The 23,662-nt window shown below is 38.7% G+C and overlaps 4 protein-coding genes across 4 annotated transcripts; 2 read left to right on the top strand and 2 right to left on the bottom strand.

Moving 5' to 3' along the window:
- Positions 1-126: 126 nt before the first annotated feature.
- LOC132202913 (endoribonuclease Dcr-1) lies at positions 127-7,378 on the top strand. Its single transcript, XM_059630222.1, has 21 exons — positions 127-464; positions 521-636; positions 694-820; positions 876-1,183; positions 1,247-1,482; positions 1,536-2,169; positions 2,231-2,462; positions 2,515-2,666; positions 2,722-3,100; positions 3,153-3,332; positions 3,394-3,774; positions 3,830-4,008; positions 4,064-4,234; positions 4,284-5,356; positions 5,407-5,627; positions 5,678-5,895; positions 5,948-6,200; positions 6,261-6,489; positions 6,554-6,774; positions 6,825-7,066; positions 7,125-7,378. Exons 1-21 carry the CDS (start codon positions 363-365, stop codon positions 7,309-7,311), a joined length of 5,841 nt encoding a protein of 1,946 aa, XP_059486205.1. The 5' UTR covers positions 127-362; the 3' UTR covers positions 7,312-7,378.
- A 66-nt stretch (positions 7,379-7,444) lies between these two features.
- On the bottom strand, positions 7,445-9,183 carry LOC132203274 (transmembrane protein 177). Its single transcript, XM_059630926.1, has 5 exons — positions 9,047-9,183; positions 8,599-8,807; positions 8,283-8,511; positions 7,953-8,214; positions 7,445-7,901 (listed from the first exon to the last, which is right to left on the bottom strand). The coding sequence occupies exons 1-5, from the start codon at positions 9,101-9,103 to the stop codon at positions 7,492-7,494; spliced, it is 1,167 nt and encodes a 388-aa protein (XP_059486909.1). The 5' UTR covers positions 9,104-9,183; the 3' UTR covers positions 7,445-7,491.
- Positions 9,184-9,205: 22 nt separating this feature from the next.
- Positions 9,206-12,465, top strand: LOC132203273 (probable cleavage and polyadenylation specificity factor subunit 2). The gene is made up of 12 exons (XM_059630925.1): positions 9,206-9,536; positions 9,704-9,863; positions 9,927-10,032; positions 10,084-10,329; positions 10,385-10,796; positions 10,892-11,287; positions 11,353-11,447; positions 11,502-11,779; positions 11,835-11,970; positions 12,029-12,078; positions 12,135-12,272; positions 12,327-12,465. Exons 1-12 carry the CDS (start codon positions 9,388-9,390, stop codon positions 12,417-12,419), a joined length of 2,259 nt encoding a protein of 752 aa, XP_059486908.1. The 5' UTR covers positions 9,206-9,387; the 3' UTR covers positions 12,420-12,465.
- A 20-nt stretch (positions 12,466-12,485) lies between these two features.
- Positions 12,486-23,117, bottom strand: LOC132203272 (protein hunchback-like). Its single transcript, XM_059630924.1, has 6 exons — positions 22,976-23,117; positions 15,588-15,796; positions 14,894-15,065; positions 14,112-14,533; positions 13,509-13,952; positions 12,486-13,454 (listed from the first exon to the last, which is right to left on the bottom strand). Exons 2-6 carry the CDS (start codon positions 15,783-15,785, stop codon positions 12,870-12,872), a joined length of 1,821 nt encoding a protein of 606 aa, XP_059486907.1. The 5' UTR covers positions 15,786-15,796; positions 22,976-23,117; the 3' UTR covers positions 12,486-12,869.
- Positions 23,118-23,662: the final 545 nt, after the last annotated feature.

Genomic DNA, 23,662 nt, shown 5'->3' with positions numbered 1-23,662 from the left:
TCGAATCCATCTTGTTTTGTAGCCAAGAGCAAGAGTTAATAATTCTTTATTATCATATTTTAAAAAATATTTAAATAATTGATAAATATACAAAAAAGGGTTGATAATTTTCATAAATTACTATTTTTGTCTAGCATTTCTTCTGTGCGTTTGGTAGTCAGCCTGATTCTTTGGATGTAAATAAAATACAGTGGCACGCCCTCTTTCGCCTTGCACGGCTTCTCAGAAAAGTGATCGAGGAGGCGAATGAAATTTTAAATTTTATCCCTTCGCGTTGTTAATTCCTTGACGAGATTTAAATTTTCACTCTGTTTATATGTTCATTTAATTAATCTAAGAATTTTAAAATAATCTGTTTTGCCATGGCCTCTCAAAATGCTCAAACGCCAAGGATCATACCTCCTCACGTTGTCCTTTTCAACGACAATATTTATACAAAATCATTTACTCCTAAGGAATACCAAGTATGCTGTTTTCGATTTAAATCTCTATTTATTAATCTTATCGGTCTGTTTCAAAGGTGGAGCTTCTTGATGTAGCAGAGGTGAAGGACATAATTATTTGCTTGTTGAATCGGGCGGCCCAAAATTTTGTGACACTACAAGTTGTCAACAGTTTTGCGAGTTATCATGACTCGTAAGCACCCAAAAATTACGCAATCCAACAATAATACAATACATTATTAATTTTCAGCAAGAAGCTATGCGTGATAATTATGGACGATCCAAGCTGCGCAAACCAATGTTTCCAGGATGTATCAGATTTCACATCCCTTCCTGTGTACACCTTAAAAGAATCAACTGAAGTCGGCGATGCAAGGGTATTGAATCTATGAAATTCAATAGAAGATTGAATGATTATTTTTTAATTATTAGGTTATAGTTACAACAAGTCAAAGGTTCCTCGAGCTCTTGGAAAAAGAAATTCTAGCTCCAGATTCCATTCAGCTTCTTGTCGTGGATCAGTGCCATTTGTCAATTAAAGAAGAAACTGACATAGCTAAAGTTATGCAAAAAGTCAATGCCTTTGCCACTAGGCCAAGGATACTGGGCCTAACAACGTCTTTGTTAGATGACAAAGTGAAGTGTAAAGATCCGGCCCAGCTGGAGGCGCAAATAGCTCTACTTGAGTCGAAAATGCAGTGTCAAGTTGAAACAGCAAGTGACATCTTATCCATTTTAAGGTTTTAGTTTTTTATTTTGCATTAAAAGGATGATTGATATCAAATTTTTTTTTAATTTGGCAGATTTTATCCTCGACCACATGAATCTATTGTTGAATCCTCAACACCTAAAACGGCCTGTTCCCTTTCGTCTGAGATCAATCGGTTGATTGATGAAGCCAGAGTGTTTCTATCGGACCATGTATACGATTTGGCATCTGTTTATGGTGATTTCATAGAAGAGTTGGAGGAAATTGGAGATCCCAGGTCACTCCCTATGTCAGTTCTAGACGATCTTCAATATGTCGTTGATACTATGGGTACAATTCACTAACATTGCCTAGTAATTTTTAAAACTAATTTTCAAAATCAGGTGCTTGGTGTGCTGACCGTGCAGCTTTTGTTCTCCTAATTAGAGTGGAGAATCTCAAAGTGAAGACAAAATACGAGCGTCACTACATTCTTCTGTGCATGATCTCCACCTTACTTATCAAAGTTCGAGCCCTCTGTGATAGCGAATTCCAGCAGTACAACGAATGTGAAACCATACAAAAGTTTTCCAGTCACAAAATCCTGAGACTCATTGAAATTCTGTCACATTACAAAGACAAACCAGCGGAAAAACAAGAGAAGGCTCCGGATGAAGCAACAGAACCATCGAGCCCTGCAGAAACAGATTCTAGTCAGCCAAAAACTGAAGATAAGGTAGCTAAAGAAAAAGGGCCCAGGCGAGGTCGACCCGGTTTCAGAGGATCTCCCAAGAAGTTCAAACGGACACCCCAGATCATGCTTCCTCTTCCAGGAGAGGCTGAGCCTCTTTGCGGGCTGGTGTTTGTGTCCAGACGGTTCACTGCACAAGTTTTGTACAATCTTTTGAATGCAGCCAGAAATGCCATGCCGGCCTTGGCATCGATTGTGCCACAGTACACAGCTTCCCTGGCTGAGGAAGGCGAACAAGTCAAAGATTTGGAGAAGGAGCACAGGAAGCAAGAAGAAGTGCTAAAGAGGTTAAAGAAAAATGAATATAAACCTTACAGAAATTGATTTATGTCTTGTAAAATTTGATAGGTTCCGATTAAGAGAGTGCAACCTGCTGGTCTGCACTCCTGTCGTTGAAGAAAGCGTGGAGCTGCCTAAGTGCAACTTGGTAATTCGGTTTGATCCTCCTTCAAGTTTCAAATCAATGGTCCAGTCAAGAGGCAGGGCCAAGGTCACCAATGCTTATTATCTCACAATTGTGGACACCAATAAAACTAGGGAATACGTTGATCAGTGGGCCAAAGCTATTAGTCTAGAAAAGGCAAATTTTTATTCTAGTTCATTTTTTTCTTTTTTCTAATGTAAGAAATTAGCTCTTTCTTTCGAGATGCCACAACAGTGAGCCATCGGAGGAAGACGAAAACAAGGCAGACCAGTTGTGTTCTTTGGTGCCTCCTTTTAATCCCAGTGGAGATCCATCTCGAGCTTCTGTTGCTACCTGCGGTGCTATGGCCTTGGTGAATAGGTATTTAATTTCATCTTGAATTAAGTGTTGAGGTTGTATTTATTTTACATAAAAGGTATTGTGCAAAATTACCTTCAGACACCTTCACTCGGCTGACTCCTCTTTGGTGTTACGAAAACATAGATGGCAAAGTGAGATGTCGGCTGAGACTACCGATCAACTCGCCGTTCAAAAAGGAAGTTGTCGGTGCCTTGACAGTCTCAAAGTCTTTTGCAAGACGCTTGGCTGCTCTGGAACTTTGCAAGTGCCTCTTTCAAATGGGGGAGCTTGACCAGGACCTTCAGCCTGTTGGAAAGGAGACTTTCTTAGCTCAGGAGCAGGAAAAGCTCGGACTCAACACTGAGGAGGAAATTGCAGAAGAGGAGGAAGAAGATGATGGTGTTCTGGAATATAGGCCAGGAACAACAAAACGAAGGCAGTATTATTTCAAAAAGGTGAGGAGTTGCCATTCTTTGAAATAATTATCTGAGCATTTTTCATGAAAAGGTTGCCGATGCGCTCATGGAGTGCCGACCTGAGCCGTGCCAAGGCGCTTATCTTTACTTCATCAACTTAAAACTGAGTTGCCCACTGCCAGAAGAGCAAAACACTCGAGGGAGGAAAATTTACCCACCGGAAGAAGCGCCAAAAGGTTTTGGAATTCTCACTCTGAAACCCATTCCTAAGGTAAAACATAATAGGCCTCTAATTGTAACAGTAAAAATTTTTATTTTCCTTAAATTTCCAGATTTGTCCTTTCCCCATCTTTACCAGATCAGGAGAAGTGAGTGTATCACTTGACATCTGTCCAGACAAAGTGGAGCTGACATCGGAGCAAAGCGAGAAAGTTGTTGCATTCTTGAATTACACCTTCTCCAGTGTACTGAGACTTCAAAAGCACTTGATGATATTTAGTCCAGAATCGGCAGAGAACTCGTACTACATTGTACCAGTGAAAAAGAAGCCTCGGCTTCAAGTGGACTGGGAATTTTTGGATCTGATTTGGGAGCAGAAGGACCTTCTTCCAAGTGAAATTATCGAAGAAGAGAGAACAAAATTTGTTTTCAATGGTGGAAAGTACCAGGATGCGGTTGTGATGCCTTGGTACAGGAATCAAGATCAACCCCAAGTAAGCAAAATTTCATTTGGAATTATGTTCTTTCTCTAATTTGGTCAAATTACAGTATTTTTACGTAGCTGAAATTTGCTCGAATCTTTCACCTACATCCGAGTTCCCTGGGGAAGACTACAATACCTTCCAAGATTATTATTTGGCAAAATATGGGTTGAAAATTCAGTGTGTTGACCAACCACTGTTGGATGTTGACCACACATCGGCACGGCTCAATTTTCTCACTCCCAGGTTTGAAAAATCTGTATATTTTGATGCAAAGGTTTCAATTTCCATTAAAATCTAGGTATGTGAATCGCAAAGGAGTTGCCCTTCCCGTCAGCAGCGAGCACACAAAGCGTAATAAGAGGGAAAACTTGGAGCAAAAGCAGATCTTAGTTGCTGAACTCTGCACACTTCACCCCTTTCCAGCTTCATTGTGGAGACAAGCAGTTTGCTTGCCATGTATTTTGTACAGGTATAATTCTCATATAAATGGTGCCACGACTGATTTCAAATTTTCTCAGGGTTAACGGCTTGTTATTGGCTGATGAGCTCCGATGCAAAGTGGCAACAGACATAAATTTAGGTTTCAAAAAGCTGCCCATTGAATTTTACTGGCAACCTCTAGATTTTGGATGGAGCTTGGCTGACGTTTTGCAGAAGTCACGAGAGGCTCAGAAGAATGAGCTTAATGTTGAAGAAGTTGAAGTCAAGGTTGAGACACCTGTGCAGTTGGAAAAAATAAAGCCCAAAGAGGAAAAGGTGGAAGAAGAGACTGAGGTCAAAGGAAAAGGAAAGTCGTGGCTAGAAATTGGAACTTGGTCCAATGAAATGGTGCCTCCTGATCACGACGACGATGATTGCGACAGTATTACGGACGACATGATTTCCGATGACCTGCCATCTAACCTGACTATGCTTTCTGGAGGTGAAACTATAATAGATGGACCGGTGGGAGAAGACTGGGGCACTGGCATCCAAAGTCACAGTAAGGTTAGATATGGGTCACCGACAATTATGCCGAGCCAAAGTAGCATCATTGACGGAGGGTTCGGAAGCTTCAACTCTTATTCGGACTACAATTCCGAGGAAGAATTCTCTGATTTGTCCGATGAGGTTGATTATGCTATGGAGCAAGAGACGACCCAGTCTGTCCACCCTGATGGATTAAGAATTGAGTTCAAAGGAGATCACGTTGCTGAAGCTTTTGATGATGGACCAACTTTTGTGATGCCAAGTGAGGTTATCGCAGAGCCTGAAGACAGTTTCTTATGGGATTGGCCAGACTTGGGTGACAACTGGGAAGATATCAAATTGAGATATGAAGAAATGGTGGTCATGCATCAAGAGCGAATCATGGACAGCAAAAAATATCTGCATCACAAGGAAGAAATCAAGATTGAACGGAAAGTGATGGACTACGGGCCTGAGAAGATTCATCGGCACCATGAAACTGATATTTCTCCTGAATCTTTGAAGGATGAAATGGTTGAAAACAGTGGCGCAATTGATAATGAAGAGACTTCCGAGAAGGTTGGTGCTACACCAAGAGAAAATATTGGAGAAATTCACGACGAAACAACTGCCAAAAAATTGAGTATGCAACTTAGGTATGGTTTTAAAACCATTCTTACAATTTATCGCCAGATTTCAGATTTGATTCTCAGCCTGATTTGGAAAACCACCCAGGGCCTAGTCCAAGCATAATACTCCAAGCGCTTACCATGTCCAATGCCAATGATGGAATCAACTTGGAAAGATTAGAGACTATTGGAGATTCGTTTTTGAAATACGCCATAACAACCTATCTGTATTGCTCCCACGAGAATATCCATGAGGGGAAATTGAGTCACCTGCGCTCCAAGCAGGTTAATTTAAAAAGCTTGAGCTACTTTCCAGTCTAAAAACTTGATAATAGGTGAGCAATCTCCAACTGTACCGCTTAGGACGAGAAAAGCAGCTGGGCAGATCCATGATTGCAACTAAATTTGAGCCCCACGACAACTGGCTGCCTCCTTGCTACTATGTTCCCTGGAAACTTGAGAAAGCGCTAATTAAAGCTGGAGTTCCACCAGGGTTGTGGAACCGACAGGAGCTTGCGTCTCTTCGACACTTAGATAATGAAACTATAGATAAGTAAGGATGAAAATTCCAATATTTTATAGATTATGAACTCCCTGTTTTTCAGAATTGTTTGGGAGAGAAAGAATGAGCTCGATTCGGCTCCTCTCGATGACCCTGCCAGCTCTGAGCACCTCCTTCCCTTTGTGCCATACAATTTGCTAACACAGCACTCGATTCCTGACAAGAGCCTAGCTGATTGTGTTGAAGCGCTTATCGGCGCCTATTTGATTGCATGTGGCCCTCGAGGTGCTTTACTTTTCATGTCCTGGCTTGGAATTCGTGTTCTGCCTAAGGCTGTAGCTTCTGATAATAGCCAGGTAAATGAGCAAAAAATTAAATAAAAAATTGCCATAATTTTTCTTCTATTATAATCGCAGCAATACGGCAAGTTAAAGCCACCTCAGTCCCCTTTATTGCGGAATGTTCCAAATCCTAAAGGAGAACTGGAAAAGATGCTGTATGGATTTGAAAAGTTTGAAGAAAGGCTGAAGTACAGATTTCGAGACAGGGCGTATTTGCTTCAAGCAATGAGCCATGCCTCTTACAGTCCAAATAGACTGACAGACTGCTACCAAAGACTGGAATTTTTGGGTGATGCTGTTTTAGGTAAAAAAAAAAAATATTTTAATATAATTCATATTTTTTTTACTAATTTACCGTTGATATGCAGATTATTTAATTACTCGGTACTTGTATGAGGATGAGAGGCAACACTCGCCTGGTGCTCTAACAGATCTAAGGTCTGCCCTCGTGAATAATGCGATTTTTGCCGTGCTAGCTGTGCGACATGGATTCCACCAATTTTTCCTTCATTTATCGCCTGGCCTGGCTCAGGTCATTCAGAGATTTGTTAGGCTCCAACAGGCTAATAGTCACTGCCTCTCACCACAAGTAAGAAATTGAAAGAAAAAGAATATCAAGATATTTATTGAATTTTTCAGTATTATGTTTTGGGTGAAGGCGACGTTTCCGAGGCTGAGGACATTGAGGTTCCAAAAGCCTTGGGAGATGTTTTTGAGTCCGTCGCAGGCGCAATATTTTTGGACAGCGGAATGTCCCTGGACGCCGTCTGGCATACCTATTATGCTATGATGGCGCCAGAGCTTGATCTCTTTAGTGCACATGTTCCCAAATCGCCAATTAGAGAGTTGCTAGAAAGAGAGCCGGAAACTGCTAAATTTGGGTATGTTTTTTTTTCATGATGAGATATCATTACTAAAGAAATTGTTTAATTTTTATAGAAAACCAGAGAAGCTCGCAGATGGGCGTAGAGTAAGGGTCTCTGTAGAAGTCTTTGGCCAAGGTGTGTTTCGGGGTATCGGGCGCAATTATCGTATTGCAAAGAGTACTGCAGCCAAGTGTGCCCTTCGTCACCTAACGCAGCACCAGCACCGAGGTGGTACCGGCGAGGCTAATCGTGCCCATTAGGCAAACATTGAACCAACCTAATGGTACATATTTAAGTTTTACAACACCAATAAAATAGAAATCATAATTACAAGTTGACTTTGATTATCCAGAGAATATTATAGTCGTGATTTTGAAATCAATACAATTTTTCTAAGATGAGTCAACTTTATTTACAATACAACGTATAGAAAAAGCAAATCACTCATTCAGCTTGGCTGTTTCTTCTTGGATCTTTGCAGCATCATCATCCATCCGCATTGGTGCCATTCTCCTTGTTGCTTTTTCTGGCGCCTTGTTGACTTCAATCAGGTTGGGATTTTCAATCAGTTTCTTAAGCTGATCTTGGCACGCTTTTAATCTTTGGGTGATGGGGACGTTAGGAGTGAGGATCAGAGTATTGGCGTTTCCTGCAAACGTGAATAGAGACTCGCCTTTGCTGCCCATAAGTTTTCTTAGAGCTTTATTCCGCTCGAGGATTTTGGAGTAATATTCAACACCTCCCTCAGCAAGTTCAAGACTGATGGCTCCAACTTTCTGGTCGGCCTCCTTTTCTCTCATATGTGTGGTAAGATCGCGCAGGAAAAAGTACATACCAGTAACAAAAGTTCCTAGGAAATTGAAAGAAATATAATGGTGCTCGATTTTTTAATTTAATTTACCTAATAAAGTGTACAAGAACACTCTGAATGACAAAGGCCTTGCATAGCCTCTCAATTTTTTGTTAAAATGTGTTGACAGCGCATAGTAAGCACCGATAGACGCACCAGGAGCAATGCTGTCATTGTAAAGTTTCATTGTGTTTGCTTCATAAATCTGAACTCCGAGAGCAAATGCCTTAGCCTTGTCACTCAAAACAAGGGATGCGATGAGTTTCTCCTTTGCTTCTGGCTCAGATTTAGATTGAATTGGCTCTCCTGCAACCTGTGTAGAAATGGAAATTAATAATATGTAGCAAAGCGTTGTGAAAATTTTAAAATAAATTATCTTACAGTAATTTTATTTGCATCAACGTCTGCCTTTGAGTTGAAATAGAAATTTGAAGGGACTCCAACAAGGACACCGTACTTGGAGTAGGCGCTTCCTAGATGCAATGTGTCAAAGCCGTAAGCTGTGAAGTATCTGTACAGTTTCTTGTCGACTTTGTGGAATCCAAGTTTTTCCATGACTTCATCTCCCAGATCGACAAATTTTTGTTCAACTTCAATCTCTTTGATACCTCTATAAGAAAAAAAAACATAAAAAATATACAATATATGCAATGGTCATAAAAAAAATTCAAGTCACAGAAAAATGAAAGACCCTCACTTGTACATTTTGTAGATTGAACAGTATTTGTCAATTAAGAATGTATTAGGAATATATTGGAGACAAAAACCCGCTGTTCCAGCAAGAAGTCCCAAGCCAAGGGTTGTTCGGCGGCCTGCTGTTGTCAAAAACCAGCTAAGTTTTTTTGCTGGTTTGGTGCCCGATGAAGTTCCTGGCAATCCTGGCCCAGGTTGTGAATAAGGTTGGATCTAAATAAAGAATTTCAAATTTTTTTAGATTTTAACTGCATAAAAGAGGAATTTTTACAAATTTTTATATGCACAACAAAATAAAAATAAATTTGCACACATTATAAAAACAAATCCAGAAATCTAAAAATGGTTGTTCGTTGTTGCATTACATACTTTTTCAGAAAAATAAAATGAATTGGATCATTGCAATTCATTGATTAACATTAAATTAGAAAATTGTATTGATTAGTTCATACCTTCATATTTGATGTTTGTGTTTTGTGTTCAAAAAAAGATAAATTGGCTAATAACATAAGAGTAAAATTGAGTAAAATGCAATAAATCCCCTGGGGCCGGTGTTTTCTTTTGAACAGATGACGAGCGCAGACCACGCCCCCAACTTTGTTGATGTTTTTCTGCCGCAAAAAAAGAGCGTGGTCGGTGACCTGCAGCTTTCAAAATTTCCAAGCTCACCGCTGCGGCTTAAATTTTTAGAGGATTTATTTGCGATTTCCTCAATAAGCGTAAAAAATTCTCCAAGTTAAACATAAAAAAATTAGTTCAGATCGTCGCTTCGTCTCAAATTGTCGGCTGAAAAATGCCGTCTATCATCAAGCTGCATGCCATTTCTGGCGCCCAGGAAGAGTCGCCGCCGTGTTATTTGTTGCAAGTTGATGAATTCAGGTTCCTTCTGGACTGCGGCTGGGACGAAAAGTTCAACCCTAACTTCATAAAAGAGCTGAAAAGGTAAAAAGTTACATAGAAATTAGGAAAAATTAACTTTTATAAATGTAAAATGTAATTTGTAAAAAAATGATATATTTTTAACACATTTGAAAATCAAAAAGTACAACTATCTGAAATTTTTACACTTTTTAAATCATTTGTATATTATTCGACTATAAATTTTTCAGATATGCTAGCCAAATTGACGCTGTGCTGCTGTCATTCCCGGACCACCAGCATTTGGGCGCTCTGCCTTACATGGTGGGAAAATGCGGACTGAACTGCCCGATTTACGCTACAATCCCAGTCTATAAAATGGGTCAGATGTTTATGTACGACCTTTACCAGGTATACAAATCTATGTCGTAAGGAAATTTGCTCAATTATTTAATTACAAATTTTTTTTTCCAGTCAAGAACAAATATGGAAGATTTTGATATTTTCTCTCTAGATGATGTGGACGCAGCTTTTGATAAAATCATCCAGCTCAAGTACAACCAAACAGTGGCCCTGAAAGGTGGTTTATTTTTATGATCATTATGCATTGTTATAACAATAATTTCAATAGGCAAAGGATATGGATTGTCCATTACACCTCTTCCCGCTGGACACATGATTGGAGGGACAATGTGGAAAGTTGTCAAAATGGGTGAGGAGGACATTGTCTACGCCATTGACTTCAACCACAAGAAAGAAAGGCACTTAAATGGCTGTGAGTTGGAGAAACTGGCAAGGCCGTCATTGCTGATCACCGACGCCTTCAATTCCATGTATGAACAAGAGCGGAGGCGAATTAGAGATGAAAAACTCATGAGTAAAATTTTTCAATTAGTCACCAAGTTGTTTTTTTTTTACATAGAATTTTGCAGCAAACATTCTGCAAACCCTTCGAAAGGGTGGAAATGTCTTAATTTCCGTGGACACTGCCGGCCGGGTTCTGGAGATTTCACACATGCTGGACCAGCTGTGGCGCAACAAAGAGTCTGGTCTAATGGCCTACTCTGTGGTTTTTCTCAATAACGTCAGCTACAACGTGGTTGAGTTTGCCAAGTCGCAGATCGAGTGGATGAGTGACAAACTTATGCGGACCTTTGAGGGTGCCAGGAACAACCCTTTCCAATTCAAGTACTTGCAGCTTTGCCACAGCATTGGTGAGCTGAACAAAGTGCCTAATCCTAAAGTTGTCCTGGCCAGTTCACCAGACATGGAATCTGGATTTTCAAGAGATCTCTTTCTCCAGTGGTGCTCAAATCCTCTGAACAGCATTATTATCACTAGCAGGTAAAAAGACTTCCTGATCAAGCTAAAAAAGTATTTATTTATTATTTAATAACATTAGGAAATGGAAAAAAATTGAAAATGCATTGTTATTTCAGGACAACGCCGGGGACCCTGGCAAGGAATCTTATAGACCAAGAGTACAGTCCGTTCACCATCAGTCTTGATGTTAAGAAAAGGGTTCCGCTAGAGGGGGCAGAATTGGACGCCTACCTCAAAATCGAAAAGGGGAAAAACGCAACAGCAGTGAAAAGGTTTTTAACTTCCAGAGTTTTAATTTCAAGTAACTGTAGTTTTAACTCTACTAGTGAGGAGTTTTCTTCGGACGAATCTGACAATGAAATGGAGCAAGTTGCCTTGGGAAAACACGATTTGGTGGTTAAACAGGAGGTGAAAACCAAGACTGGTTTTTTCAAGAGCAACAAAAAGCAGTTCCCCATGTATCCGTTCCAAGAAGAGAAAGTCAAATACGATGAGTATGGAGAAATCATCAGGCAAGTTTTATTGATTTATTTAAAGTGAATGAACTCTTTATTTGGTTAAATAATTTTACAATTAGGCCCGAAGATTATAAAATGACTGATGTTGTTGGTGAACCTGAAGAAGATGTGGTGAACAAAGAAAATATCCAGGTCAAGGAGGAGGATGTGAATGGTATGTTTCCTGTTGATTTTATTTAATCTAATGTATAAGTTTTCGTTTCTGCAGTGGATATCAATGAAGTACCCACAAAGTGCATAAGCACACTTCGGCATCTTCATGTAGCAGCTCAGATCAAATTTATAGATTTTGAAGGGCGTTCTGACGGAGAGTCGCTGCTGAAAATTGTCACTCAGCTGAAACCACGAAGAATTTTACTTGTGAAAGGAACACCAGAGAGCACAGCTTACATGGCAAATCATTGCAAAAAAATCACCGAAGGGAAAGTTCTCACTCCCAAAACCGGAGACGTTGTTGATGCTACAACTGAAACACACATCTACCAGGTACGAGAGCTTAAAACGAATATCAAACGAAACGCTTCATGATTTTATATTTCAGGTGAAACTCACTGATGCTTTGCTGAGTTCTATGGATTTCAAAAAAATCAAAGACGCCGAGGTTGCTTGGCTGGACTCGAAAATTGCTCAAAAGGAAGTTGAAGATGTGTTAGTGACAGAGGACGTTACAATGAATGGTAAATTTTACTTCTTTCTATTTAATAAACAGAATCTAATATATAACTCTTTCTTTAGAATCTATTCTTGGAACAGAAATCCCCACTCTTGAGCCAGTAAAGGATGTTGTAAGTTAAAAATCCTTAGTTAAGAAATTATCAGCGAGCATAAAATATTTTTGCAGAATCTGACTCATCAAGCCACCTTTATCAACAAACTCAAGCTCTCCGACTTCAAGCAAGTAATTGTTAAGGCTGGCCTGTCCGCTGAATTTTCCGGCGGTGTTCTTTGGTGTTGCAAAGGGACCATTGCTGTTAGAAAGGTAAAAATTTTAAAAAGTTGAAAAAGTTTTTCAATAATATTAATTTTTTTGCAGTTGGAGACAGGTACTGTAACTATAGAGGGATGTGTGTCTCCGGAATACTATCAAGTGCGGGAACTTTTGTACAGTCAATATGCTATCGTCTAAATTTTAAATAATTCCATGTAATGAAATAAATTGAATGATTTTTAAGGCAGCAAAATACAAATTGAATTCAAATTTTCATCATCAAAATAATTTATTTGCATGGCAGATATTTTACAGTTTGAACTTACAATGTATGTATATATCCCATTTTGCCGATGGGCCCAATCAAAAACTATATATTATGATTTTCATGAATAGGTGTACAAAATCATTTCCTTATCAAATACGACTCAGTTTAAATTTTTATTTTCTCTTAAAGCTAAAATGCAGTCATTCAAGTTGACAACCAACATCATTTGACTAAATAAAGCAATAACACCTGAAAATGTAGATCTGGCACGGCGGAGTGTCATGGTAGAAAAATCCATGCACAATATATAATTGTAAAGTCTTTAAAAAATGAGAACCGTTTCCCTGAGCTTGTGGTTATCAGTCAAGTTACAATAGGAATCAAAGGTGGGATGACCTGGCAATGTGCAGGAAAAAGGACAATTTGTCGTTGGTCTTCTCGCCACACATGTTGCAGTGGAAAGGGTCCTTGTAGCCATGGTATCCCATGTGCATGGCATACATGACGGCGTCCTTGAAGAAAATGTCACAGTAGCCACAGTTGAGCATTTTCCTGTCAACCCCTTCCTTCTCCCTTTCATTGGGAGGAACGGCAGACACAGTCTCTTCCTTCTGACGCACAACCTGTCTGTCCTCCTCGTCGTCGACCTGAATCTCTTCCTCCTCCAGCCTGAAAGGAACTTTGCCTTTGCGGCGGTTTTTGGCTGGCGGACTCGCTGGTGGTGGTGGAGGGGGTGGGGTTTCCTTGCGGAGGTCCAGAGGATTGAGGGCATTGGCACTGAGATGCTGCATCAGCCCCACCTGCTGGGCATAAACCCAGGAAAGGTACTCCTTCAGTGGGTTTATCGGCTGCTGCACAGGGTGGCTGGTCATCAGGTGCTGCTGGTACTGCCCTTCGGAAGTGGTGCTGAAGTCGCACTGGGCGCACTTCAGGGATGTCACAGGCACAGCAGGAGATTGCGGCATCTAAAATATTGAAATGTTAAGCTTTTGGTTATAAAATTAATGAATAATATTTACCTCATGATTGTCTTTCTTGACTTTTGGGCCTCTTCTCGTTCCATAAACATCAATTATGGGCAGAGGGTTAGGGGAGCCGTCAGGGTTGAGTACCATGGCAGGGCTGTGCATGTACTTGCGGAGGTGCAGTTTTAGACTGTGGCAGTACTTGGTCACATAGTTGCAGTCGGCGCAGCGGTACTGGTACACATTTGAATGGGACTTGAGGTGCGAGTTGAGCATTGACTTGTTGACGCAGGTGTACGGACACTGTGGACACTTGAAGGGCTTTGACCCTGAGTGGTTGCGTAAGTGGTACTCCAGGTGGTGTTTGTACTCAGTCACAAAAGGGCAGCGGGGGCAGGACAGAATCTTGTCACCCTTGATGTGAGCCTTGCTGTGGGCCCAGAACTCCAGCTTGGTGTGGGCAACAAAAGAACACTGCTTGCAGCGAAAGGACTTCACCTGTTGACAAGAGTTATTAAATGAGATTTTATTGAATAAAAAAATCACTTTGTGAATAAATTTAAATTATTGATTTTTTTATCACTTAAAATAACTTAATTCCATTAAATAAAAAAAATCTTGATGACTAATTTTTTATTTACTATTTTTTTAACATACCTTTCCGTGACCACCACCAACGCGGGTGACTGTTTCATTGTTGTTGTCAGCAGGGGCGAGTCCGTGGAACTCGGCCAGGTGGGCATTGAGCTTAGGAAGGCTCTTGCTCGAAAAGCCGCAGACAGTGCAGTGGTGTTCCTGCGGCAGGTGGGTCATCAGGTGTGTCAGAAAGGTTTCCTTGGACAGACTAGCCAGAGAGCAAAGGGAGCAATTCAAATTGGAGACGCTGATATTTGTCTCGGGGTGGTCCTTGCAATGGTCAATCAAAGCAGGCAGAGAGTCAAAATCCATGGAACCGCACAGGGGACAGCGCAGGATGACGGCCAGGCTGTTCGGACTCATTGAAGCGCCATAAGCGTCGTTGTTTTCCTCGGAAGAAATGGAACTGTCTTCTTCGTGAAGGCTTGAAGTTTGATCTTTATCTAAAGTAAAAAAATGTATCTTTAGTTTGGAAATTAAAATAGAAATACGGTTAAAAATTTGGATCTTTTTTCCAAAGGAAGGGGTGGTATATATGGGATTTTATTTTTCTTGAAACAAATCACAGCATTTGTGAACACAATTTTCTATCATGCAGATGCAATTTCGGCGGAAGCAATTCTGCATCGCTTACAGTCTTTATGTGCTTTTCTTGTCAGTTTTCGTCGCAGATGTAAAAAGTCAAAAGAGCAGCTTGTGCGTATATTTGTGTTTTCAGATATAGGTTTCGCTGGGTGTCAGGGGTGAAGACGCGCGGAGAAGCGTGGCACGTTTAGCAATTAGTTAAAAGTCGTGACATTTACCCGGTTGCTCCTCCTTGACTGGAAACATTGACGAAGAGGTGCCGCCAGCCTCTGCAGTTTTGGCAGCTGGCGGACTTCCGCCTACGCTCGAAGGGCCGCTGCTCGATGCGCGTCCAGGCGAAATCCCCGAGTCGTCGTGACCAGCAGTAGAATTTTCCTCATTGCTTTGACCCTTAAAACAATAAAAAGCAAAATAAATAAACATACTTGTCATTTAAGTTGATATAAATAATAAGAGAAACAGAGAACATAATTTTTTTATTGTTTTAAAAATATTGGATATTTTTAAATTTTTATTTTACGTTTTAATATCTATTTACACCATAGTAAAATAATTGACTGAAATAATATTAACTAATATTTATAATATTTGTAAGTAAAATAGAACTTCATAGGCAAAAAGAAAACAATATACACATGCAAATAAACAAAAATAATCCGGCCTTAATGTTATAAGGAAAAAAATAAGAAAAATAAAAGAATCGCAAAAGCTTCATTTGTGAGAGATTTTAACGCATGATAATCATTACGTAGAGAATAAATTTGTAATATTTGCATCCTAATTTTATTATTCATGCATATCTATTTATTCAAATCAATTAATTAAAAGAATGTTTTATAAAAAAAAAAAAATTACTATTCGTAAATTAAATAAATAATAATAAATTAATTTAAAACCAAAACAATTTATTACCTTCCATTGGTGATGGGCTGCCGACCAGATGTCAGACCCTGGGGTGAGAGACGTGGCCAGCATGCTGCCCTGGTAGGTGTTAGGCTTGACTGGCGAGTAGCAGCTCAGGGGCCAAGTGATGGGATGCATCGGCGCTGTCGGGATTTCCTGCGGCGTTTGCAAGGCGGCGCCGGCGCTGAGCATTGTGCCACGCTCCATCAAGAGCGAATCTTTGGAAAAAAAAGAGGACGACCTTTAAATAATCTGAATGCTCTGAAGCAGAGTGCTTGAAATGCGATGTGCTTTTCGCGAGCGGCGGGGCGCGAGTGAAAGAACGCTTGGAATAGGTCAAGAGTTTTCAATCGATATTATTTTGTCCTCTCTCCTTTCGCCAGATAAACGCGAGCAATTTCAAATACACAAAAGTGACCCCTGTCAACCCCAACACTCCTCCCCGTCCATTCTGTTTGCTGACCCCTGCACCCCACCCCCAAATTATTTCGAATGCGTCCGCCCGCCTTTGTTGGAATAAAAGAAAGAAAAAGAGGGAAAGGGAACAAAAGTCACGAAAATATACAAAATTTCAAGAAAAAAATTGTTTGTATCTTTGAGCTGGCGTTTTGATTATTTGAGAAACCAATATTTGCCAAAGCCTTTCTCGTGCATTGAGCAAATGTTTGCGAGAGAGCGGCAATGACAAAATCTTGTTTGGATCAGACCTCGTGTTTTCTGCTCGGACTTTATTATAATTTCCGCCGACCTTTGGATGTTTTACCAGTGCTTAGTTGGCAACCAATTTGATTACAAAAAGGATGGAATGCGCAGACATCGATCACCCGCATGTGACTCGCCCTTCGCCTTGAGCTTTTGTACCCATAGCCGTCTAAAGACAGGAGAAATTTTGTTTTAAAAATATTAAAAGGCTTAAATACAATCGATCAGACATTTAATAAAACGATTATTATTTATTATTTACCTTAACGACAATAATAGCAATTAATTATATTTCAAGTGCGTTTATTGCCGCCGGTTATTATGAGAACAGACATTCTTAATGCTTTTTCTTTAGGCCTGTGAATTCGGTCTAAAATAACTCGCAATATAATAATCGACATTGCTGGCGTCACCGAGGGACATTTTTCAGCGTCGCCACAAATCGATTAAAGCAAAGCGGACAAAAATGCCAGCAATGCTCGCGTCGTTTTATTTATTTCCAGTCCACCGCGGGCACAATAAATTTTCTCTATTTTTGCCGCTAACGTGAAAGAAGCAATTCTTTTCTATCACAAAAATTTCGACGAGTTACATTTTACTTTGCTGGACAAAGGCCGGCGCACATTTATTTAACTTTTTCCGCTGGGGTCAAAAATATTAACGTTTCTCACGCAAAAATATAACAAAAAGAAATTGCGTTGTGGAAAAAAGGGATGTGCTGGCGTTTGTTAAATAATAGCAGGGAGCAGCAAAAGGGTCGTGCGGGGCAGGGGTCGCGGCAAAAAATAATGGCAATTTTGACTTATAAGGGTAGGGTCAGACCACCTGCCTATTCTAAATGACCATCGATTATGGGGCAAGGGTCAGTCGCAGCTGCCCTCTGCGGTTTTTACAACTCTGCGCCGTGAATTATTGCACTTTCAGCCCAAATAAATAAAACAGACGGCGCTCACAGCTTGTTACAAATAAAAAATTTCTCACTTTCCCTCCCTTGGACCAAATACGAAATCACACAAAATCGGAGCGCATCTGCCACGATCGCCGCAGAGTCCGACTGAAAACCCAGAGAGCTTTTTGATTGCCACAAAAATTATGGAATGAGTTGAATCAGAAATTTCTCGATGGATTGTGTTTATTTAAAGTTAACTGCAGAGTTGGAGTTCAGAAAAATGACATAAAGATGAAAGCATATTAAGCTTTGTACTGTAACAAAAATATGTAAATATAATATAAAAATAAATTATTACGTTTTCTTCTCTCTAATACGCAAAGCAAGAATAAATTATGTCAAAAGCACTAAACATGGAAATATTATTAAAAATATAACGCAATGAATAATTGAAAAATTTCATTTTATTAAATTTAATAAAAATAAAAATTTTGAAAAATGTGGCAAGGCTGCGCAACTTTATTATCAGAGGTAAGCGAAAAATTACAAATAAATTTGCATTACACACTACAAAAATTTTCATGATGCAAGTGCAGCAAGTTTTTTCCAGACTACATTTATTGAAATTATACATAAATTTGTAATAATCAAGAAAAACAGTCTAAAATAATTGTAAAGAAAAAATTAACAAATTTTTACCAATTAATCTTTTAAAACATTGTTCTCCTATTTCAGTTACACAAAAGCTTTGTTATCAAAATAAAAAGAAATTAATATATAAAATTGGTAAAATGTTTCGTCTCCAAAAAATAATATGATTAGGCAAGAAAATAATTGTATTTTTTGCTTTGTTTTTAAGAATGGTCAGTTCCCGAAATAATATTCATTTCATTATTTCTCATCCCTCATTGCTGTGAAATGAATCAGGGCAGGCGGAGCGTGTAAGACAATATGCGTGCATCACGCTTGCACATGCGGGAGTTGCAGCTGCGTGCAGCTCAAATTAATATTTGCAGCTCAAAAACGGCTTAAACGCAATGGTCAGTCGAGCTGTGGGAAAAACGAAGGCAATTTACAGGCGCGCGCTGGCGAGCGTGGGCCGCGCTCTCCATCTGCAAACACAATGGGTCACTTTTATTGTCCGAAAATTTTCAATGAGCAAACTGCCACGCACAAATGCTCCGAATGCGTCAAGATTTATTGCCGAGACTGGATTAAAACTTTTTTCACCCGCGCGGATAAATGATGCGTATTTCCAATTCGAGCGGGGTGTGGATCATGTACAAAACGGGGAATAAAATTGCAACGGTTTTGGATTTTCCAAAGATATTCTGTGATGCCCATCTGTCACACAGTTGTCGATACTGTGGGAGTTTTTAACTAATCATTCATATAGGGGATTATTCCGAAATATACAATTTCGTCTCATGTCTCAAATGAACTAACCAAAGCTGAAATTTGTTAAATCTCAAAACCACAACTGAAGGATTCATATATTAGAGTTTATAATGCGCTCATTAAAGTGCAAAATTGAAAAGACCCAGTAATTTTTGAATTTGTTTTAAGATCCAATAAGAATTAAACTTACTTGAAAGTACATTAATTTATATTAATATTCATTTTAAACAGTTAATTTTGCAAAAATTTATAAACATCTGGCAATAACGTAAACAAAAGTACATATTATTCAATCTAAGAAAATTATTTTGATTGATTTATGATCACATGCCTCAAGCATAATTTTTGTGCATTCAATATGGCATATTACGGCTGCCGAGTTTGACCTTTCTGCTTCGCACATTTGCCAGCGTGAAAAAGTATGTTATGCTTGCACCTTTTTTTTCTTAAAAATACCCCCGCTCAGCTGCATGGGATACGGGGAATCGAGCAGGGGATCAAAAAGAAGGAAACTCGAAGCGGAGAGGGTAGTTAGGGCTCAATTATTTTTATGATGCACTCGCCTCTCTGGAGGCTCGTTTTCCAGCACTTTAATGAGTGTGTCTGCAGACGCGACTCATTAAGGTCGACAAAAGCTGCAGTTTTTTTCTGGCTGCAGCGAGACGGGGGTGCATAGCAGGAAGTGTCCGTGGCTCGTGCGTGAAACTGCAGCAGGGGTCACAGGCAGCTCTGATTTTTTAACACATGGTAATTTAGAGGAACGGAAGTGGGTCGCTTTTGCACCCATCATTATATTTCTTGTTTAACTAGCGCCGCCGCCTTCGTACCAGGTGCATCCAAAGGTCCTATTTTGGGACTTTTTTCCAACGGGGATTCAAAGCTGGCAATGTGTTTGCAAATAGTGACACGCTCATTAACCGACGGGTTTGACCTTTTCAATTTTTTTCCTCAGTCCCAGAAAATAATTAGACACTCATCTGCCTATCTTATTCCGAGCGCTATTCTATACCTGAATAACAAGCCCGCGTCAAAAATATACGGTCGCAATGATAAATACGTTAATTAGGTGTTTTTATCCCAAAAACGTTTTAAAACATAATACACGCGCTAAGTGCTCGTCGAGATTGGACTCGCTTTGATTTTTAATGTGGAGCAAGAAATACAAACGGCGGTAAACAGAAAGAAAAGTGATCTGTTTTTGAAAGCTTATCTAATAGCGCCTTGTTTTTCAAGCGCAGGCTGAAAAATCGGGAATTATAATGAGGAACAATTATCCTCATATCATAATATTCAAAGTTCATGAAAATGTTTAAAAACCGTGACAAAAACAATTTATTTAAAAAACTCAGTGGCCAAAGAAAAGGAAACAGAAACTAACCTCACAAATAAAATGTTAGTTACGTTATTTATCTTCTCATTCAAAACAATTGCACTTTATAGTTTATGTTTGCACTATGGACCATTCAAAGAGACAACTCAATCAATCGTAGATTAAAAAATTTAAAGCTAAAATATAAAATAAGTTGAATACTTTAACTGACACAATGATTGAATTGAAACTTTCTAAAAATTAGTTAATAATCTCATAATTACATGTAATTGATCAAAATATAAAGAACACATTTCAATTTAAGAGGCCAAAAATCAAAAGTGTCATTTATCAAAATATAATTTTATTTTCAAGCAACAAATTTAGGTTTGCAATAAAGAAAAGTAATTTTTTCGCCCAAAAATTTATTAAAAAGGAAAAAATAGTTGAAAAAATAAACAATTGCCTGATGAAATGATTACGTAATATATGTTTTAAATTTCCAGAATCATAACAAATTTATAAAATTTTAAATTATTTTTGTGCTAGCTAAACCAATTCATCGTTCATCGTAAATGGCACTTTAAATTTAATGAACTTTGATTACTGATTTTATTAGCTACTTTGAAGTGAGTCATGGAATTTTAATACTTCGAGTGACGCGTGCATAAAAATCTATACAATAATTACAATGGCGGCACCTGATTTGGTTCAGCGGATCTTTGGTAACTTTTTTTCCTTTCTCTTTTCACTCGAGCGGCGGCACGAGCCAGCGCACAAAAAACGAACAAAGGGCGCGTCATTTCGGACCCCAGCGAAAAACGCACCCCACCGCGGGGGAGCGGGCATAAATCTAAAATGGAGTCCCCCGCCCGCCGGGGGCATTAAAACAAAGCCAGGGCCTCGTAATCACGACATGGGAAATTGTAACACATTTTTTATATCAAACGCGCGAGCGAGCGAGGGGTGCAATCTAAAAGAGCGATTGGCCAAATTTGATGGACGCTCCGCCTCCACCCTCGCCGCCGCTCTGACTCACCCCATTGTCTGATGCAGCGAACGCGCGGGGGATGAAAAGTAAAACAAAGATTTTGCACGACGAGAGAGAGCGAGCGGCCCCCGCATCTTTCCAATGATGCTCGCAGGAGCAAAGAAAAAGTACAGCCACGACGCAAACTTTCCAAACCAATAATCGCAAAAATGCATCCGAAAAATCATGAAGTGCTTCTGGGAGTTGCAGAAAAATGTTCTCTAATGTCCGAGGTGGAGAAATGAAAAAGATGTGTTTATTTTTCTCGATTTTGACTAAGGAAACTTGCTCCAAATCGGAATGAAATGCAGGTTTAAAATAAAAAATTAGATGAACCTTTTTTATATAAACTTATTTTTCATGATTTTTGTCATTTTTGTAATAGGGATTTAAAAACAAAAATAGGTTAATCTGTGAACTACTGACTTTTTTTTTAATTTAAATTAATTTTTGGTTACGTTTTCTTATAAATTTTTAGTTCCAGATTGAATGAATTGGATTGTGACATTTTGATTTGGATTATTTAGCACTTTATCAAATCCGGTCATAAAAAATTCAGTCTTTCTCGATAGACGATAGGCGAGGCGTGAAATTGAAATCCATCAGATAGGCGACCCAAGTCTGCCGGCAGAAAATTATTAAACCATCAATTTGATTGAATCGCAGGCGGCACAAAAGGCGCCTTTTTCAAATAGACGGGCGCGCAGACTGTGGAAAATTGTTGAGCACACGCCGTCGAAAATGAAATCGTTGACGCCGTCTTGACGTCGTCACGCTTACCCACTCGCTAATCCATTTTTTTGTAAGAAATTTGACGCCCTGTTAACTGGAAGCGGCTGAATTGAAATGTCGGAAAGATTGACAAAAAATTTGGTTGATTTGCGTGAAATTCGGGTAACTTTTTAACAATCGCCAAATTGTTCCTCCAACTGACCTTTTTGCTTTTGAAAAAGAAAAAATGAATTTGGCAGGAAATAAATAATTTGATGAAAATTTATTAAGCAAAGACAAAAATTATCAAGAATTGGAAAGCGATTGAAATTTGCAGTGAAGTAAATTAATGCCTTTTTAATTAAATATGAACAATGAAATGAATTAAAATAGAAAATCTGTTATTTGGTGTCTTATCAAAATATACAATAGCCTTTATTATCTTGATTAAAAACTCATTTCAGCAAAATAAATAGTTTGAACAAAAAATCATTTATCCATTTTTGTAATAATTTAATTCTTAGTTGGAAATTTATTTTACTCAAGTCACTAAATGAGAGTTAAACTACGTATTATTATGTTTCATAAAAATGGGTATTTTACAAAATTTAATTTCATTGTATATTTAATTTTCTAGAAAAAAAAGCAAGTATGTAGTCGTATATGAGTTTCAATTAAATGGATTAATGCACAAATTTGTCGATCGGGTGACAACTGACAATATAGCATGAAGAAAAAAAGGACTGACAATGAGCAATAAATCCAAAATAACTGCTCCAGGAAAAAAATGACAAAATTATATTATTACTATTTACTGTTATTTACGTATATTTTTAAATTTATAAGTTAATAGCACTATTTCAAGTTCCGACCCTTTTATAAATAAATTAATTTATAATAAACAAATGCAAGAAATTTTTATATTTAATAAACGTAACCTCCTAATTCAATTGTTATTGTTAGAAAAGTGTTAAATTCGTACGTAATTAAAATTTATTCAACTTTAATCTCACTTCTTAATATATATAATATACTAATTTTATGAGTATTTAAAAAAAAAGTGGATGATAAACAGCGCAAACTGTTTTTATCAAGAAAACTTCAGAACCAATATATAAAAATTAAAACAGAGTTCTGCTGGAAATGCTGCGCATCTACTTCAGTATACTTAAAGCGTATTATATACAAATGATCCGTTGCATACATAAATATAAATGATCAAAGAAACTGATCGAGTTTTTGTCAGAATTCAAAGAATTTAGATGCAGCACTAAAAATACGCAAGGAACGGCCGGGAGGAAAAACGCCTCTTATGAAGCGTCTGATAAAAAATTGCGATGTGGAACGCAAAAACTCACCTTTCTAGAGTGAAGATGCAAGGTCGGCAGGTAAACAAGAGAATCCGTGAGTGTCGCAGACCGACCAACACTGCGTTTCGGCGTGGAATGAAAGAGAATGAGAAGGAAAGGCGAGCGAGTGCAGCGTTGCACTATGGATGGGCTTGTTATGGGCCCATAAACCGAAAAACGAGCGAGCGGCGCGTAGGTCGGGGCTGTCGCCGAATTCTCCTTCTTCTCCCTCCACCCTCTTCTTCTTTCACTGCGATTCCGCCTTTCTGCTTTTTTGCTTTCCCTGCGCATTTCTTGCTATTAAATTTACAGAATACGAAATGCATACATAATTGTTGGGAAGGAGAAGAAAGAAGAAAGGAAAATTACTAAATTCACATTAACGATATTTTTGTTAAGCTTCAATAAAATTTTGGCAATGATCAATGTTGGTGCTTTACCCAAATTTATTTTCATAGTTTGTTGACACCAAACTCTGCCCGTTGGATGGGAAGAAATTATTAAATTTTTATTAGCCACACTAGAATTTTCACGATTTTATGTATGAAGTCAATAAATAAATAAATAAAATTAAAATATAAAAACATAATCTGCTGAATAAAGAATTAATTAAATCTCTTTAATTTACCGAAATTACACAACCGTTAAGTTCAAATTTTGATTTTTGCTCATTGGGAACAAGCTTCTGTGTTTCCA

The sequence above is a fragment of the Neocloeon triangulifer genome, unplaced genomic scaffold (genome assembly GCF_031216515.1).
Source record: "Neocloeon triangulifer isolate White Clay Creek 2 clone unplaced genomic scaffold, ASM3121651v1 ptg000017l, whole genome shotgun sequence".
NCBI classification, from domain to species: Eukaryota; Metazoa; Arthropoda; class Insecta; order Ephemeroptera; family Baetidae; genus Neocloeon; species Neocloeon triangulifer.
Note: the sequence above shows the minus strand (reverse complement) of the source record. Positions and strands in the feature narration are given on the sequence as shown.

Coding starts and splice junctions, on each gene's coding strand:
- LOC132202913 (XM_059630222.1), top strand. CDS start 363: ATGGCCTCTCAAAATGCTCAAACGCCAAGGATCATACCTCCTCACGTT. Junction 821..875: donor CTGAAGTCGGCGATGCAAGG/GTATTGAATCTA, acceptor TTTAATTATTAG/GTTATAGTTACAACAAGTCA. Junction 5,357..5,406: donor AACAACTGCCAAAAAATTGA/GTATGCAACTTA, acceptor ATTTATCGCCAG/ATTTCAGATTTGATTCTCAG.
- LOC132203272 (XM_059630924.1), bottom strand. CDS start 15,785: ATGGAGCGTGGCACAATGCTCAGCGCCGGCGCCGCCTTGCAAACGCCG. Junction 15,066..15,587: donor CAGCCCATCACCAATGGAAG/GTAATAAATTGT, acceptor TATTGTTTTAAG/GGTCAAAGCAATGAGGAAAA. Junction 13,455..13,508: donor TCAAGAAAGACAATCATGAG/GTAAATATTATT, acceptor TCAATATTTTAG/ATGCCGCAATCTCCTGCTGT.
- LOC132203273 (XM_059630925.1), top strand. CDS start 9,388: ATGCCGTCTATCATCAAGCTGCATGCCATTTCTGGCGCCCAGGAAGAG. Junction 11,780..11,834: donor CTGAAACACACATCTACCAG/GTACGAGAGCTT, acceptor TTTATATTTCAG/GTGAAACTCACTGATGCTTT. Junction 12,079..12,134: donor TTGAGCCAGTAAAGGATGTT/GTAAGTTAAAAA, acceptor ATATTTTTGCAG/AATCTGACTCATCAAGCCAC.
- LOC132203274 (XM_059630926.1), bottom strand. CDS start 9,103: ATGTTATTAGCCAATTTATCTTTTTTTGAACACAAAACACAAACATCA. Junction 8,808..9,046: donor CACAAACATCAAATATGAAG/GTATGAACTAAT, acceptor TTCTTTATTTAG/ATCCAACCTTATTCACAACC. Junction 8,215..8,282: donor TTGATGCAAATAAAATTACT/GTAAGATAATTT, acceptor ATTTCTACACAG/GTTGCAGGAGAGCCAATTCA.